This window comes from Macrotis lagotis, chromosome 5 (assembly GCF_037893015.1).
Source record: "Macrotis lagotis isolate mMagLag1 chromosome 5, bilby.v1.9.chrom.fasta, whole genome shotgun sequence".
NCBI lineage: Eukaryota > Metazoa > Chordata > Mammalia > Peramelemorphia > Peramelidae > Macrotis > Macrotis lagotis.
Window position 1 is genome coordinate 229,740,670 of NC_133662.1, and position 17,202 is coordinate 229,757,871.

At 45.9% G+C, this 17,202-nt stretch overlaps 2 protein-coding genes across 13 annotated transcripts in view; one reads left to right on the forward strand and one right to left on the reverse strand.

The window, feature by feature from the left end:
- The first annotated feature begins 979 nt into the window (after window positions 1-979).
- Window positions 980-4,399, forward strand: PSMB4 (proteasome 20S subunit beta 4). The gene is made up of 7 exons (XM_074188841.1): window positions 980-1,146; window positions 2,125-2,331; window positions 2,677-2,823; window positions 3,002-3,083; window positions 3,323-3,439; window positions 3,648-3,736; window positions 4,246-4,399. The coding sequence occupies exons 1-7, from the start codon at window positions 1,007-1,009 to the stop codon at window positions 4,256-4,258; spliced, it is 795 nt and encodes a 264-aa protein (XP_074044942.1). The 5' UTR covers window positions 980-1,006; the 3' UTR covers window positions 4,259-4,399.
- Window positions 4,400-4,933: 534 nt separating this feature from the next.
- Window positions 4,934-17,202, reverse strand: part of POGZ (pogo transposable element derived with ZNF domain) — a 47,849-nt gene continuing 35,580 nt past the window's right edge. For 4 of the 12 annotated variants that reach the window (XM_074188833.1, XM_074188828.1, XM_074188839.1 and 1 more), the window contains 11 exons: window positions 15,004-15,341; window positions 14,613-14,767; window positions 11,963-12,063; window positions 11,439-11,585; window positions 10,395-10,529; window positions 10,104-10,276; window positions 9,808-9,948; window positions 9,536-9,595; window positions 9,269-9,381; window positions 8,961-8,985; window positions 4,937-8,856 (listed from right to left, as the gene is read on the reverse strand). In XM_074188833.1, coding sequence (XP_074044934.1) covers window positions 7,203-8,856; window positions 8,961-8,985; window positions 9,269-9,381; window positions 9,536-9,595; window positions 9,808-9,948; window positions 10,104-10,276; window positions 10,395-10,529; window positions 11,439-11,585; window positions 11,963-12,063; window positions 14,613-14,767; window positions 15,004-15,341 — 3,042 coding nt within the window. In that variant the 3' untranslated portion in view covers window positions 4,937-7,202. Of the gene's footprint in view, window positions 8,857-8,960; window positions 8,986-9,268; window positions 9,382-9,535; window positions 9,596-9,807; window positions 9,949-10,103; window positions 10,277-10,394; window positions 10,530-11,438; window positions 11,586-11,962; window positions 12,064-14,612; window positions 14,768-15,003; window positions 15,342-17,202 lie in introns of all 12 variants that reach the window. The other 8 variants (XM_074188836.1, XM_074188829.1, XM_074188830.1 and 5 more) reach the window with 5 other exon arrangements.

Genomic DNA, 17,202 nt, shown 5'->3' on the forward strand with positions numbered 1-17,202 from the left:
GTAAGAATGCATATGTTCCTACGCCTAAAGGGCCACAGAAATGTGCATCCCCTTTGATTCAGCAATACCAGTCCTGGGTCTATACCCTGAAGAGATGATGAAAAAGGGTAAAAACATCATCTGTACAAAAATATTCACAGCAGCCCTGTTTGTGGTGGCAAAGAATTGGAAATCCAGTAAATGTCCTTCAGTTGGGGAATGGCTTAGCAAATTGTGGTATATGTATGACATGGAACACTATTGTATTAGAAACCAGGAATTCAGGGAAAACTGGAGGGATTTGCATGAACTGATGCTGAGCGAGATGAGCAGAACCAGAAAAACACTGTACACCCTAACAGCATCACGGGGGCGATGATCAACCTTGATGGACTTGTTCTTTCCATCACTGCAACGATCAGGGACAATTTGGGGCTGTTTGCAAAAGAAGAATACCATCTGTATCCAGAGAAAGAACTGAGGAGTTTGAACAAAGACCAAGGACTATTAGCTTTAATTTAGGAAAAAAGCAGATATCTTATTGTCCGATCTTGCTATCTCTTATACTTTGTGTTTCTTCCTTAAGGATCTGATTTCCTTCTCATCACATTCAATTTGGATCAATGTACAACACGGAAACAGTGTAAAGACTGGCAAATTGCCTTCTGTGGGGGTGGGGTGGGGGGAGGGAAGTAAGAGGGGGGAAAAGTGTAAAATTCACAATAAATAAAATCCTTAATAAAAAAAACGAATGCATATGTTCCCCTACATGTGCATTATACATCTATTGTATGTGTCCCTCTGGGGGGATGTGACTACTCTGCCGGCTTATCCGCACGCCGCTCCGCCCCCTCCTCCATCCCCCGCCACACTCAATATGGCGCCGACATCGCCGTAGCATTTGACCTCATCCATAGGCCGGGCCCAAGGAGCAGGAAGGGGGCAAAAAAGAGGTTAAAGGTCCTCTCCGTCACTTCCGCTTCCCCTCGCGCAGGCGCCCTCATTTCCCGTCGCCAGAGTGACTAAGATGGAGGCGGTGTTGGAGCCGCGGCTGGGCTTCTGGGCCGGGGGCCCGTCGCCGGGCCAGTTCTACCGCATCCCACCCTTCTCGGGAGCCTCCCCGGGGCCGGACAGCGCTGTCTGCGGAGACCCCATTGCTCGGACGCAGTGAGTGTCCACATCAGCCCTTTTCCGGGGCCGGCGCGGGGGGGGATCGGAGCGGCGCCGGCCGGGGGCGAGGCTCGGGGCTCCGGGCGGGAGGGGGTGGCCCGGGGGGGGAGACCGGAAGTGGGGTGCCCCGCTGCCCGGGACGTTTCCGGCGCCGGCCTGGTTTCCGCCCCATCCCTCCCTCTTGGGCCGGCCACCCCCGGCCCTTCGCCCGGGACCCGCCGCGCTTCTCCCGCGCTCCGACGGTTCCCTCCCTCTGCCATGCGGCGCCGGCTCCCCGCCGCCCGGCCCTCTCTGCTGAAGCGTCTCAATTTTTTTTGTTTTGCAAGGCAACGAGCTTAAGTGACTTGCCCAAGGTTACGCAGCTAGGCATTTATTTATTATTATGTTTTGGTTTCTTTTTTTTAAAGATTTTATTGGAGTTTTACAATTCCCCCCATCTTACTCCCCCCCCCACAGAAAGCAGTTTGTCAGTCTTTACATTGTTTCCATGTTGTACATTGATTCAAATTGAGTGTCACACTTGTTTCAAAACACAACCCAGATACTAGTTTTTCACGGGAAGTTTTGTCTGAGTCTGTCACTTAAATGAAAGGAATCTCTGCCTCAAATTTCCCAGAGATATGCTTAGTTCTCTTTTCCCCTACCACATTTTATCCTATTCATTTTTATACCTGTTTTATCCCTTTCATCATTAGATTGTGAATTGGGAGTGGGAAGGTGTTTGTGTCTTCTGGTTTACCAGTTTTCCTCCATGTGTTGTAGTTGAAAGAGTGCCTGCCTTGTCTCATTTAGTCACTAGATGTATGATAGTAAAGAAATCCCAACATTCCCTTTCCTCATCTGGAATATGGGAATATTATTACCTTCAGGATCTACCTCACAGGATTGCTTTTTTTAGACTCAGATGAGATGCTTGTCAAGTGTTTTGAAAAATTTTAAAGTGTAATATGAGTTAACACTATTCCATCTTTTCAGGAACCCAATGGTGACAGGAACCTCAGTTCTAGGTGTGAAGTTTGAGGGTGGTGTAATAATTGCAGCAGACATGCTGGGTTCCTATGGCTCCCTGGCTCGTTTCCGAAACATCTCTCGAATCATGCGTGTCAACAATAATACCATGCTTGGTGCCTCTGGGGACTATGCCGATTTCCAGTATGTGAAGCAAGTCATTGACCAGATGGTGTAAGTCAATATGAAGGCCTCGCTTCTCCAGTTCATTAGTCTGGACATGGTGCTAGTTCAGTGAAGGGGTGATTCCTCATTTCTAGGACCCTTCCCTGAGGAGTCCTCAAGTGGGAAGGAAGGAACCATCATTTCCCTTACACACAGAGCAAATAAGTTGTTTTGCTGAAAGTGTAGGAAGTGAGGAGAGGGAGGACTCCAGAGGCAGGAGAGGTATCAAGAGTTGGATTGTTTTCTTCCTGTAGAATTCAGTATGAGAAACTGGCATCTTATTGGGGGTGGGGGTGGGGGGAGGAACTGACTGCTGCCTCACTGTTTTTTTCCTCCTTATCAATTCTTGTGAAGGATTGATGAAGAGCTGCTGGGTGATGGACACAGCTATAGCCCCAAAGCCATCCACTCTTGGTTGACTAGAGCCATGTACAGCCGCCGTTCCAAGATGAACCCGCTCTGGAACACCATGGTCATTGGTGGCTTTGCTGATGGGGAAAGGTTGGTTTGGAGATATCCATTGCTTTGACAGATAGCTTCTCCTCTGACTCCAGGCTATTTCAGCTGCTCATCTTGGGTCCCATACATGGACCAAAGTTCAGAAATTAATGGTAGGGTGGGATCTGGGGAGGTGCAAGATAGAAGGGGTCCACTCACCAGTCTAGCCATCTCTTTCTAGCTTCCTCGGCTATGTGGACATGCTTGGTATAGCCTATGAAGCCCCAACACTGGCCACTGGTTATGGAGCCTACTTGGCACAGGTGAGTAGGCAGAGATCAGGGAGGAGGAAAAAGTGCTTTGCTTGAAAGATCCCTGATTCTGACTTCCCAACTCTTGATGGGAAAGGGTGGGCTTTTCTAATAGCTAACAAAGTGTTCAGGTGAGAGTTTTCCTTAATGAGAGGAAAACTGGTGCTGAAGGCAGTCTGTAGAAATGTGCCTCCTTCTCCCTCTTTGCCCTCTCCAATTCCCTGACCCTGTGGTTCTTTCTTTCCTCTTAGCCTTTGATGCGAGAGATTTTGGAAAAGAAGCCTGTTCTGAGTCAGGCCGAGGCTCGGGAGCTGGTGGAGCGCTGTATGCGAGTGTTGTACTATCGAGATGCTCGGTCTTATAACAGGGTGAGAAGCGTGATCAGATCAAGGGGAGGAGGGTTGGGGTGCCAGTGAAGGTCTCCTCAAAGCAAGATTGAAAGTGCTTATCACTTCATTGTCCATTGTCCATCTTCTTACTCTTAGAAAATCCCTTGATCTGACTTCCAACATTAGGCCAGGCTTGCTGCAACTTTTTGAAGCCTCAACAACAATTACATATAATTCTTTTTTTTAGTTTGAAATTGCCACAGTGACTGAGAAAGGAGTTGAAGTGGAGGGACCTCTGTCTGCAGAGACCAATTGGGATATTGCCCACCTGATCAGGTAATTTGAAATTCTTTTGGGATGGTGGCATATTAGAAATTATAGTTGTGGGATAATAAATGCTGGATCTGTTGAAGGTTCTTCCTTTCCTGGAGATGCCTTGCTTTTTCTAGGAGAATTTGCATTATCCTCAGCTAGAATTTGGGCAGTATCTGGAGTTAGGATAACCTGAATTTGAATCCTCCCTCTTCCTCTTCCTAGCTGTGGGACCATGATCATTTAGCTTCCGTTTAATCTTTTAAAAATAAATGGATGGGGAAGCTAGGTGGTGTAGTGGATAAAGCACTGGCCCTGGAGTCAGGAGTACCTGGGTTCAAATCCCGTCTCAGACACTTAATAATTATCTAGCTGTGTGGCCTTGGGCAAGCCACTTAACCCCATTTGCCTTCCAAAAAAACTAAAAATAAATAAATGGACGTATGGGTGGATGTTTAAGTACGTGTGAACCCTACAGGGCCGTTTGTGAGCTATAAGCAAGACTCTAGAATAAGTGTTCTTTTCTTTTTCAGTGGCTTTGAGTGATGCAGTTTTATCTCCAGTTTCATCTACTGTTTCCCAACTACTCTGACCCTCCTATTCAGGCCATGTTGACCGACCAGGACTGAGATTTGACTTTTTTCCTTTTATAAGAGATTAGTAGGAAATAAATAATTTTGGATCTCCTATCTTTGTGTTTCTGGGGTAAAGTGGGGATCCTATGTTGCCTCTTGCAGTTCCCTTCCACCCAGGCAACAGTGTAGTTTTCCATTCCCTCTTCAAGAGAATTGATTTTTTTCTATGAAGACACGGCACCTACGCTGCTGACTTCTTTTGTTCCTATAGGTTGAGATATAGAGGAGACTTGAAGTATGTTGCCTGAAATAAACACAATCCCCTAAAATGAGTGCTAATTTTCTGATGTATTCTTAACCCTGGTTTCAACAAAATTGCATCTTTGTGGCAACGATATTTCAGATTCTTTTATAACCCAAATATGCTTTGAGGTTTTTCCAGGACTAATAATCTGTAGTATTCTAGTGGCAGATTAATGAGTACTGCAAACACAGTCACAATTTACATAAAGAATTCTGAAATCCTGCAAGCCCCCCCCCCCAAAAAAAACCCTATGTCAACTTTATTGTGCCATCTCCACCCCCGAATGCCCCCCAAAGGGGAAAAATCCCTTCAGGAGAAAAGTAGAAGATACCCAAGGAAGGATGGGGCCTTTTCTTGAGACTTCCAGTGTGAAGATCTTGGTTCACTTCACTCACCTTCCCTCGTGTACTATGTCTGCTCCTGGCCTCACTTCTCATCACATAGGTCTTCAAAGTTGCCCACTTAGGGTAAACCAAGGTCTGTATGGCTTCCCAAAATCAAAAAAATTGAACATAGGAGAAGCCATGTTTAGAAGTTGGAAGTTAAACACTTAAATTCTCTAGAATAATGGCTATCTAGGTTTATGTTTTACTACTTTATATATAACCTATTATGTGTTTAAAGAATTAAGTAACTGACATTTAGCATGTAATTTAAATAATTACATCTCATCCTCAGACAAACTTTTAAATCTGCAGAGGTGTGCACTTCTCCTTTGTATGAACATCCCCTTAAGTTACATACCTAGTTAGTTATTAAAAGTAATTCAGTCACTCAGACATGAATTATCACTCTGAATTCGACAGGTCTTAAGTGCCCCAAAAGATCTTAAATCTCAAATCCAAGGAAGACTGCTGGGGTGTGGGAAGATGGAAAGAGCAGGAAGAGGTTCTGCCTAGGCAGAGTGGTCAACACAATACAATGCCAGCCTCTGCTACTCCCCACCATCAATCACCCACTATTGAGCTTGTTTTTGGAAGGGCAGTTTTATAAATGACTCAGCAAGAGATCTACTGCTAAATTCTGATTTTTAAAGAGAATGGGGGAACAAGTAGGGGATACGATCCAGACTCATCACTCCAAAGACAAGGATATCCAGAATAAAAACGAGTTGTTTAGAAATCCATTTTCCCTGGTTTTATTAAATGTTCCACTTATGTACATTTTAAAGACGAATCATTTACAGGTCTGTGCACACTGCCTCTCGGCTCCCTGGAGGGAAAGTTGCTAAAAACCTCAGGATGGACAAACAGAACCGTATAGCTGTGGCCGAGGTGGGCTGGTGGTTTTTTTTCCTCTCTTTACCGTTATGTCAAAATGCATTTATTTCAGTTTTTACCTTAAGTACATACAATTAAAAAAACCCTCAAACATGCAAATTGTAGAAAAATTGTTTTTTTTCCTTTTTTTTTTCTTTGAAGCTGGCAGTGAAAAATAAAAAGGTACAATGACTCTGTGCACACCCCAGTCTATCTTGTCTCCGGGTTGGATTCTTCTCTCTAGCTCTAGGGGAAGTGTGGCAAAGCCACACACAAACGGGGGTAATTGGCTACATATTTTTTACCTTTAAAAAGATTTTTTTTTTTAAGGTTAACCATGGCCTGTATGAGTGTGTCTCCTGGCTATGGTGCACACAATCTCCTGAGCAGGCTTGGGCTTTTTCCTTCCCACCCAAGGACCCTCTATTCCATAAGGGAGCTGGCAGGATCCAGACCAGCACAGTGGGGAAGGAGGGGGAGGGGGACGGATCCCATACCCCACCATTTACTTTGTTTACTCCAGTCTCCCACATCTCTAGACTGAAGGTAAATTTCTTAATCAGAAGAGAGGGAAGGAGCAGAGGGACAAGAATGAGGAAAGGGAGTCAAGTATTCACAAACAAGTGAGAGCTTATTTTTGTGAAAATTACTTTTAAAAAAAATCCAAAAAAAAAACCCCATTCTGAATAATTAGAGATGGTTTCACGCATTTTTAAAGCCACAATTATATCTAGGGTCACTGCAGAAACCAACATCTCTGAAGAGGAAAAGGGGGGGAAAAAGGTGGAATAGGGAAGACGAGTTTGGTGGTTTGGATTTTTTTTAATCTTTTTTTCCCTTTTATGTATAAAAAATGTTAAGACCACAATGGAAAAAAAAGATTTATATATATATGTATATATATATATATATAATATACCAGTTTGTCAGCTACATATTTGTCTTTCTCATCTTCAGAAATGGTCTCACATTGACAATGGTTAGATAGTATCATGCCCAAAGACATCAGCCGCACGATAAGGAAAAAAAACCGTGATACAGTTGAGGTAAGAAGGGAAACCAAAAAAAAAATCATTCACCCATGATGGATTTTTTTTCTTTTTCTTAAGTTTCGTTGGAAAAATACCAAACACAGTGATTTAATTTTTTTTTAAGTTGTGAAAACCTGTTTTCTGCAGAAGCTGAATGGCCTCTGGCCAGCTCCTCAGCTCAGACATGATCTGTTAAATTTCCTTTAATTCAAAGGGAAGTATGAACGAACGCAAGGGGTGGCAGAAAATGAAAAACCAAAGTTCCCATCCCCTTGTACTTCACTCCCCATTGCCTACCCTCTCCCCTGTCCAGGACTACTCTTAGATTTCCATCAAATCCAGGTCAGCCTCTTCAAAGCCATAGAAAGACTCTGTCTCGCTCTCACCCTCAAAGAGCTGGTGAAGGCTCTCAGGCTCAACTACCTCTTCAGGGGATGGTCTGGACTGGGGGGTGGAGGCTGCAGGCTCCTCCTCAGTCTGCTCCCCATTCAGCTTGAGCTGTTCCTCCAGAGAGGTGATCAGCTCCTCCTGCATGTCAGCATTTCGTGTAGGCGAGTTGGCAGTGCCGTCGGGGCCAGGCAGGACGCTGGCTACCAAGAAGGACTGCTGGACCAGCTCTGGACAGTCCCCGATGACCTCCAGCACCTCTGCCAGCCAACAAAGCACCAGCTGAAGTAGAATGTCGGAATCACAGGTGCCATCTGCCATTTCACGGGCTTGCTCTTTCCATTTCTTGTGTATGAAGTTCTTGACAGTCCTTTTGATACACACGTCCAAAGGCTGGATCTTGGAGCTGCAGCCTGCGGGCACCACAGCGGGGAGGGTGCTGGAGGAGCTGAGCATAGACAATACCTCCTCAGACAGGTGAGTGCGATGACAGTCCATCACCAGCATGCCCTTGCTGCGCTGGCAGGCCGTGTGCTTCTGCCACACCCGTGATGACCACAGCTCCATAATCTCATCATCGCTGTAGCCACTCTCTTTGGCCTCCAGCAGGATAGACTCTGGCACGTTGGAAGGTTGCTCCATCTGCCCCCTGTAGAAGACTAGAGTAGGGAGGACGGTACCATCCGCCAAGATGGACAACACAACGTCACACCATGGCTCCCCTGTGCCCACTGTCTGAAGGGCATTCTCCTTCCGATCATCACTGCTCAGCACCTCAGCATCCAAGAACAGGGAAATTTCATCAATGGCCACAATCATAGAAAGAGGCAGGTCCTGGGTATGAATCTGCCGCTGCACAAATTCAATGAAGAGCCCAGCATTTTCTGCCACTTCCTTGGGTAGAGTATGAGCCACTGCTCGCCGGGCATGAGGGGTCAGGTGGTGCCGAAGCATGAACCTCACTGCCCACTCATAGGAGATCTTGAAACCACCTTCCAGTGAACGCCCAATTTTGGTGGCTTTCTGGAAAAGCGTTTCTTCATTGACAGGAAGCTGCTGCTCCCGCTGTGTCAGGACCCATTCGGCTAACTTCTCCTCAGCTTCTAAGCTCAGATACTTGCCCTCCAGATTCTCTCCCTGGGAGGCCTGGAAGCGCCTCAGCCAACGCCGGATACGTCTTTGTGGATTGCGGAAATGCTCGGCTGCCTGCTCAGTATTGCAGCATAAGGCAAACAGTACCACTCGCAACTTCTTTACTGACAGCTGTTCTTTCTTGCCAGCTCCACTGAGGCCCCCAGCTCCTGTTGGTTCGGGTTCCGACATAGCTAGGGCCCCTTCCTCTTGCTCATCAAGACTCAGGCATTCGGCCCCTTCCACATGCAGAGGGGGTACTGCTGGAATCTGGGGGCAACCGGGGGCTGATAGAGGGGATCGAACTGGAGATGGTACTGACAGCAGCTGAGCTTGGGGTACAGGTGGCTCCCCACACTCAGAGTGGGCACCCACAGGTTTCACAGTGGCAACTTTGTTGTGGGGGAAAGCAGAAGGGTAGGTGTTCTTCATGCCCCGGTCATGGGCCTGGCTATGCCTAGAAGAAAAAAGAAGAGCAAAAAGAAAGTTGTCTTTTGACTAATAGAAGAAAAGGATCAAATACTCAACACTGAAACAAAGGCACCAGGAAAACTTGGTTACCTGGAGTGGGATATCCAAGTCAGTCCTGCAGAATGAGAAGACAAAGAAGACAGTCCAATTAGCAATAGGAACTCTCCTCCACTCTAAGATCAGCAACAGCTGAAGTTTTAACCTTAAACATTCATACAAAGACAATATTCCCCGATTTAATGCAGCAAATTTCAGGCAAGACCTGAGGAGGGGACAACTGAGGTCACCAAGAAACCCTGCTATTTCCCTGGTCAGCAGGAGCTCACCATTCTGTTTTCTTTCTCAAAACAAATTCCTGACATCTCCCCTTCCCCCCTTCCTGTTTCCTCCCAACTCACCTCGTGGTAGGACATTGCTGGATTGATGTGAGGGGTTGAAGACCAGATGTTTGGCCATGGCATCTCCCACAGAAGTAACAAAGACACAAGAAGTACAAGCCAATTTGATCCCACTAAGGAAGAACAAAAAGCAGCATGAGGCAAATAGAGATATTTAAGAAATGAGTTCTTTTCTTATTCTTCCCAACCACACCTAAAGTGCCCCCAAGAAAATATGAAAGCAAAGTGTCTCAGTATTAATATTACAAAAACATGGCTTGCTCTTACCAGACAGTTGAGTTCTTAAACAAAGCCAAGTACTTGGGGCTCTTCCGTGGAACATGATTGCTAAGGCAAAAGGAAAGGAAGGTTAACCCATCCACCAGAGATGCCCCTGGCTGCAATCCCTTTCTTCCTACCAGGCTAGAAACTGAGATACCAAAGTTCATGGACAGGAAGTTTAGACGGAAGGCCTGTAGCCAGGTGCAGGCAGGGAGGTGGGGAGGGAGAACACTGAGGAGGCTAAGGGGGTATGGAGAGGCCCATGTCCCATGACCTACTTGATCATGTGGTTGGCATATGCCCTGGAACAACAGGTACTATAGCGACACAGGGAGCAGTGGACATAGGTAGGGAAATGGTTGGGGAAATCAGGGATCTCAAAGCTGCACTCCAGACAGGTCTGCCGGCCCATGACACTCCTGCTGAGAAAGGGAGAAGCTCATTAGCATGGGATGAGTCTCATTCATGCTACAGGGGTTCCCCCAGGGCCCCATAGAAAGGGCACCAAACTGCCTCAGGGTTGGCAAGTGTTCTACCCAACCATCCCCTAGAGCACTTAGAGGAAGGCGCTGACATTTTCTTGACCGCTTTCTTCTGGATGCTTCGCTGGACAGGGGGATAAAGGAAGATTGGAAGAGGGTCTGCTGGGGTAGTCATGGGGGCTGCCTCTTGCAAGACATTAGGTGGTGCATCATTTGAAGAGACGGGCACTGTTCGTGGCTGTCCTCGAGATGCCCGGATGGTCACCTGAAAGTGGGCAAAAAGGCGGCACATTTAGATAGGCAGGTGGCCTCCTGGTCTTCAGCAGGGAAGGAGGATGGAATGTCTTTGGAGCTGTTCACTCTCCCTGGAGCCCAGCCCTTACCTTCGTGCCTGGCTTCAGGCCTTCCAGCTGCTTAGGCTTGCGGAAGGTTTTGTGATGCTGAAGCTTGTGCTCTATTTTATCCTTGGCAAATAGAAACTGCAGCCGGCATTTATTACAGTGATAGACACTCTTCTTCTGAGGGATGAGAGACATTAAAAAAAAACAAAAGAAAACCAAAAAACCCCAAAGCAAAAACAAACCCTGAAGGGCCTGAGCTAAGAGTCATTCCCTGAGTAGAGAGATGTAGGTCAAAGGTCAACAGCAACTTCACACCCATTTACTTTGGGAATTTTGTTTAAGAGACTGAAAAAGGAGAGGCCTCCAAGGAGCCACACCTGCTGGACTCCAAGGCTCTGGGCATCCTCTCAGCAATTCCTGATTCCTTGTACAGTATTAGGCAAATCACTCACACCTCAACTTATCTTCAGAATGGGAACGGTGTTTATTCCTAAACAAATTGTATAGGATCACCTGAAAGGTCCCTTTTTTTCCTTCACTGTGACTAGCAAAGGGCCTGGCACCTAGAAGACTCTTAGTACATGCTTGTTGATTGATTGATCTTATTTGATTCTGACAAAGAGAGGGCTCCTACTGTTGAAGTGCATCTGAGAAAGGGAAGGAAAGGAGAAAGGGTAAGGGATAAGCATTTAGACACCTCTGTATGGCAGGCACTATACTAAATATCACATTTGATCCTCACCACAACCCTGCCAGGCAGGTGCTATTAATATCTCCATTTTACAGTTGAAGAAATTGAGACAGAGGTTGATTGACTTGCCCAAGGTCACACAGCTATCAAGTGTCGGGCAGAATTGGAACTCAGAACTCTTAGCACCCCCTCGCTGCCGCATCACACCAATGCTGTCTTTTCCTACAATCCCACTTGACAGAGACCATCTCCTGGGTCCCTGGTTTTACTTTTTTTGGTGAGGCCAAGAGACCCAGCTGAGGTCAGATCACGACAGCGGGTGGGGTGGCACTAGATCTTTCTTTTAAGTGACTAAGACCAAGACCATGCCACTCTGCTGAGGCTGGGGAATTTACCTGGTGCCTCATGAAATGCTGCTGGAAGGCATTGCCATTTTTGAAGACCTTCAGGCAGTAGGGGCAGAGCAGGTGCCGGGTGTCCTCGTGGATCATGCGAAAATGGCCATCTACCTCTGAGTACAGCGATGAACGGTACTGACACACCTAATCCCGGAGGACAGGATGTAAGGTCAGGGTCAAATGGCCAGGCCAGACTGGACAGAACCCAGAACCGTGCTGGGAGAAGAGGCTGTTCTCCTGGAGAACTTGCAGAAATGGAGCTCTAGGGAGGTGTCCTAGGTTGGCAGACACACAGAGGGAATGGGGCAAGCTGGTGCTCTGCACTGGAAGACAACACACAGGTTCCTTTCCTGGGTACAACTATTCTAATGGGTGGGTTTTGGAAGCAATGCCCAGCCTTACACACACCCTTGTGGACACAAGCCTGAATCCTGTGCAAGCCCCCTAGGACCCTGAGCACAGGGTTGGCCCACCACCTGACATGTCCCCAGTGGCCAATGAGTCAGAAAGTAAATCGATACCTGGCAAACGTAAGGCATCTCCCCAGGCTTGTGGGTGTCCTTCATGTGCTGGAGGAACAAGGGCTCACTCTCAAAAGCCCATTCACAAATCTTGCATTTAGCTGGAAGGGGAAGGGGAAGGGGAAGGGGGTGGGAATCAAGAGGTCAACCCAACATATCCTCCTCTCGTGGTACCTTCATAGGCATCATGCTAACTTTAATCAAGCCCTTAGTATGTGCTGGGGGGAGGGGAGAGAAATCATCACCACGACCATTCTGATACTCTTCAGATGAAGAGGCAGGATTTATAATGGACAGGGGCCAGTCTTGAAATTGAGAAGAGCTGGGTTCAAGTACTGCCTGAAACAAGTCAGCTCATGTATGACCCTCAACAAGGGATTTCATCCCACAGTACCCCAAACCACTCTCTATGTTGGAGATGAGTACCCCATCTGTATGAGGGGAAGGAATGTCCACACTCACAGTTCCCTACACAGATAAAATCACAAGTCAGAACCAAAAATAACAGTAAGTAAAGCTATCTAGACCTTTGAATATGTGCTGTCGATTTGCTACATCTATTAAGGTCCTATTCTAAGAAAACAAATGCGAAAGACAAGCTTTTAATTGAATAATTTATATGTCTCAGATTGCTAATAAATATCACACTGGTCTCAATGTATAATCATAAAAAATATGTACAGGCCTTCCCTCTTCCCTCAGTCTGGGCAGCCTGGCTCCCCACTTGCGCCCCCCCCGTGCTGTTCCTCTCTTGGCTTGGTCCTTCCCGATCACACCTGCTCAGGCTCTTTGGCTAGATCATCAGGCCCAGTAACCATGGGGGAAGGCTCTGGCTGCCACCTTCCTTTCTCTCACCATTGTATTTCTCCTGCCTACCTGTCTTTTCAGCTGCCACGGATTCAATAGCACCTTTCTGCAAATGATTCTAAGATGGATTTACCCATCCCTTAGCTTTCTCCACCTCCAGTTCTGTATCAGTCCTGTATTGGGTCCTCTTCTTCCTCTCAACTAAAATCCTATTTTCTGCCTTTTCTAGGGTCCCTGAAACTTAATGCCTTCTCTCTTTCTAGAGGTAGGGTGGTGCATGGATTCAAGGAAGACCCAAGTTCAAATCCAGCCTCAGATTTTTTTTCTAATTTTTCAAGGCAATGAGGTTAAGTGGCTTGCCCAAGGACACACAGCTAGGCAATTATTAAGTGTCTGAGGCCAGATTTGAACTCGGGTACTCCTGACTCCAGGGCCGGTGTTCTATTCACTGCGCTACCTAGCCACCCCCTCAGCCTCAGATTCTTACTAGCTTGTTTGACCCTGCACAAATTACTCAACCTGTTTGCCTCAGTTTCTTCAACTGTAAAATGAGGATAGTAATAGCACGTCCCTCCCAAGGTGGTTGTGAGGATCAACAGTGTAGACATTAAATCCATGCACATTTCCTCCCTCCTCTGGGATCCTTTCCATTTTATTCTGTATGTATACATGTTATCCTCCCCAAGAGCCTGGGAACTCTGAGGGCAGAGCATCCAGCACATTGTGGGTGCTTAATAAATATCTGCTGACTTGACTAAAATCAAAAGGCAAGAACATTAGGGCAGGAAGCCTAAGGGAGAGGCAGACTGCTCAGAAGAAACTCTTATCCATTCATGGTTTCTTCTAGGCTATTTTCAATAAAGCAAAAATCTTGTTCAAAAATTTAAACTAAATCACATTTTTCTACAAATAAATAATGTAAATTCTTGCTGTATATTAAATAAAGTATTCATAGTTTGAAGCAGTGGAATGCCCTGTCTCTGCTGGGCACTGCCCAGATGGTCTTTCTTAGTGGGTCCTGAGGAATTCTCTTCTCTGCCCTTGGCATGGCTGGCAGCCCTTGATTTATAAGATCACGTAAAGTCTTCAAAATGGTGCTCACGGTACATCACTCTCTATAACCCTCATCCCTTCATTCAACAGTTTAAGTAAGTGTCTGCTAGCTACAGAGGGCCGGGCAACTAGAGATGATCACTCCCTTTGTCTCCTACACAATTCCTCATCCCTGTCTTGGCCCCCTTTTCTCTTGCTCTCATTTCCCTAACTTGGAATGCCCTTCTCCTGACTTTCTACCTGTTCTAATTATGCTAGTTCTTCATGATTTCAGTTCCCACTTTTTGAAGACTTTTATCTGCTAGCTCTAACCTATCCTGATCTCTCCCTTCTCTGAAAATCATTTGTGCCACACAATTTGGCATGTAAGCAGTTTAATTTTCTCATTAATTATTCCATTCTCTCTAGAGAAGATGAAATATTCCCTGAAGCTAAGACTCCTGTCTTATGCTTCTTTTGTAGCCTCATAAAATTCAAAACAATTACTGGCCAAAACTTGTTGAAAGAGTAAATCAAGTGTAATGAAGCAAAATAACTATCTGCCCCCTTTACCATCAGGGATGAAAAAATGATTATCCCTCACTCACTATTCTCCCCATCTGAAAGCAAGTCCCTAAATCACTTAGGGCCTCATACTATAAGGCATAAAAATTAATCCTACAAGAATGCAGATTGTAAATGAAGAGTGAATAAAAATGAAAATCCAAAACACACTCCCCTTCTTTGCTGACCTTTATCCACACTATGAGATGACAGCTGTTTAGTGGTTGAAGGCTACTCTGATACTCACTGGTAGACTCGTAGGGACTATGAACGTTTTCCAGGTGGCACTGGAGCTGGAAAGGAGTGGAAAACTGGCGGTAGCAGTGCTGGCAGATGGTGTGGACGTCCACTTCCCCATTCTGCTGGTCCAGCTCCACGTGGTGCTTCATATGGTTCATAAATCTGCAGGGCAGCATGAAGAAGAAGACCAGGTAATATGATAAACCCCAGCAGCAGGGTCAGGGTCCACGAGGTGCCCTGCTGTCCTCATTCACAGGGCAGAATCTTTCCCACATGATGGAAGGAGATTCATTGGCCTGCCTCCCTCCCTCTCCCAGGAAGTTTCTGCTGATGGAGAGAGACCTCAGCAAAGATAAATAATTAGTTACTATGAAACATGAAAAGCAGTACAAACTTACCGGATATTGTTTTTAAGCCTTTTTGTGCAGTGTGGGCATCGAAAGGATGTGGGCACCTTAGGAAAGTTGAGGAGCTGGCTCACTTTGCCACTGTCCCGTCCATAATAGAAGTCATCCACTAACATGATGAGTTTGCTCTGGGTGACATCACCCGAATTCTCCATGAGTTCTGGGGCTTTGGCAGGTGGTGACAGAGTAGGAGCAGGAGTAGAAGAGGGGGTTGAGGGCATGGGAGCAGTCTTCTCTGGGGACGGTGGCTTTGCTGCTGATGGGATACTGGGCTCTGAATCAAGAGACTTTCCCTTCTTCAGGAAATCAACCAAGTCTGGGCAGCAGTACTGGGAGAGAACAAGCACAATTGTCTGTTGTCAGCAGCAGAGCGAGCTAGTGCCAAGTCGCTCAGATTTCAGCCCAAATCTCACAAACTCCATTTGGTTTTGAGGGGACCCCCAATGGCTCTCACAGCTCAACCTCTCTTCCACTGCAGATACTGTCTCCATGGCCCCCTTCCCTTCCCCCTCCCCTCAGCTATCCAGGTCACGAGCCTCTCTGACCTCTGCCTCAGACAGGTGAAGTGAGGCAAGATGGGCACTAGCCTCAGAGTTGGGAGAAACGGGCTTGGGGGGGTTCTGGTCTGAAACCAAGACTTGTTTGTGATTCCACAACTAAACTCTCTGAACCTCAGTTTCCTGACCTAGAAAATGGGGAGCCCTCATCCTTGCACTCTCTGCCTCACAGGACCATTGAGAGTAAAGTGTTTTGTAAGCCTTCAAGTGCTACACAGTGAGATTATCATTATCACCATTATCATCATCATTATTATTATTATCATCATACTTTACCCTTCCCTAAGAGTTTTTGGTGCCATAACTCCTCAATGCAGCACTTCCTGGCTTCACCCTTCCCTGGCATAAACAAAGCAGAGAATCTAAGAGCAGGAGGAGGCTCCAAGGTTATTAATGAGTCTAAGTCCAATTTAGTCAAGAACCCCTCCTCCAAAGCCCCCAGCAAGTCCTCATCTGGTGTCACCTTTAAGTTCTCCAATGAAGGGGAGTTGTTCCCCTTTCAGAGCAGCCCATCTTTGGATGCTTTGGGAGCTTCCTGATGGCCAGCAAATTTGGAATGCCACTGAATTAAAAAAAATCTGACTCTTGGCAAAATCTACTCAGGGATTCTACTTCTTCCCTGTGGGGCTAGAACAAATTTACTCTACCAAAGCCCTTTACATTTCTGAAAGATGCCTACTGTGATCCCTCCAAGTCTTCTCTTTCCTGGATAAACATTCCCAGTCCCCCCAGTTATTCTTTGAGTGTTAAGTTTTCTGCTTTTCTCCTGTCCTGATTATTCTCACCTGTCTAGAATTAAGTGGTTTTTGGGATATGCCCTGACCACATTAGGTTATCAATGCAGTGTAAGACTGATTTCACTGGCTTTTCTGGCTGCTGTGTCATATCACTGATTCCTGCTAAGCTTATGGTATATTAAACTCTTTGGATCTTTTTCACAGAAGTCATTATGTCAAGGCTGTCCAAAATGCAGCCAGTGTGCCGCATGTAGCCCACAGTGTAATGTTATGCAGTCACCTGTGGGTTTACTAAATGCTTTAGTAAATGAAGCTGAGCTACCACAGAGCTCTCACTAAAATGACAAATCAAAATATACTGTATATTGTTTCAATAAAATCTTTTCAAAGTAAGGTTGGACAGCCCTGATCTAGCCAACAATTCCCTGCCCCCATCCTGTATTTTAAAGTTGCCTTTAAAGTTGAAACCAAGTGTAGAATTCTACATTTATCCCTATTAAGTTTCCTATGATTCTAAATCAGAGTTGTCAAGATCCTGACTTTGCCCTGATGTACAAAGTTTCTATCATTTAGAAATATAAGGATGACACTAATGCCTACATCCAAAATACTGATCAAAATATTGAACACAAGGTCAACAAGATTCCTGGAGCATCTCGCCAGAAAACATCCTCTTAAGTTGAGAACAACTCAATAATTAAGTCATTTGCAGTCAGTTCCAAATATGCTGCATTATTATCAATCCCATATTATCCCACCTCTTCTACAAACACTGTGAAATGTACTTTTAAAATCTAGGTATACTATGTCTATGGAATTTTCCTAATTATGCCATTCTGTGAAAAAAAGGTTAGTCTGGTGGGCTCAGTATTTGAAGACATGTTGGACTTTAATGA

Coding starts and splice junctions, on each gene's coding strand:
- PSMB4 (XM_074188841.1), top strand. CDS start 1,007: ATGGAGGCGGTGTTGGAGCCGCGGCTGGGCTTCTGGGCCGGGGGCCCG. Junction 1,147..2,124: donor GACCCCATTGCTCGGACGCA/GTGAGTGTCCAC, acceptor CCATCTTTTCAG/GAACCCAATGGTGACAGGAA. Junction 2,332..2,676: donor CAAGTCATTGACCAGATGGT/GTAAGTCAATAT, acceptor ATTCTTGTGAAG/GATTGATGAAGAGCTGCTGG.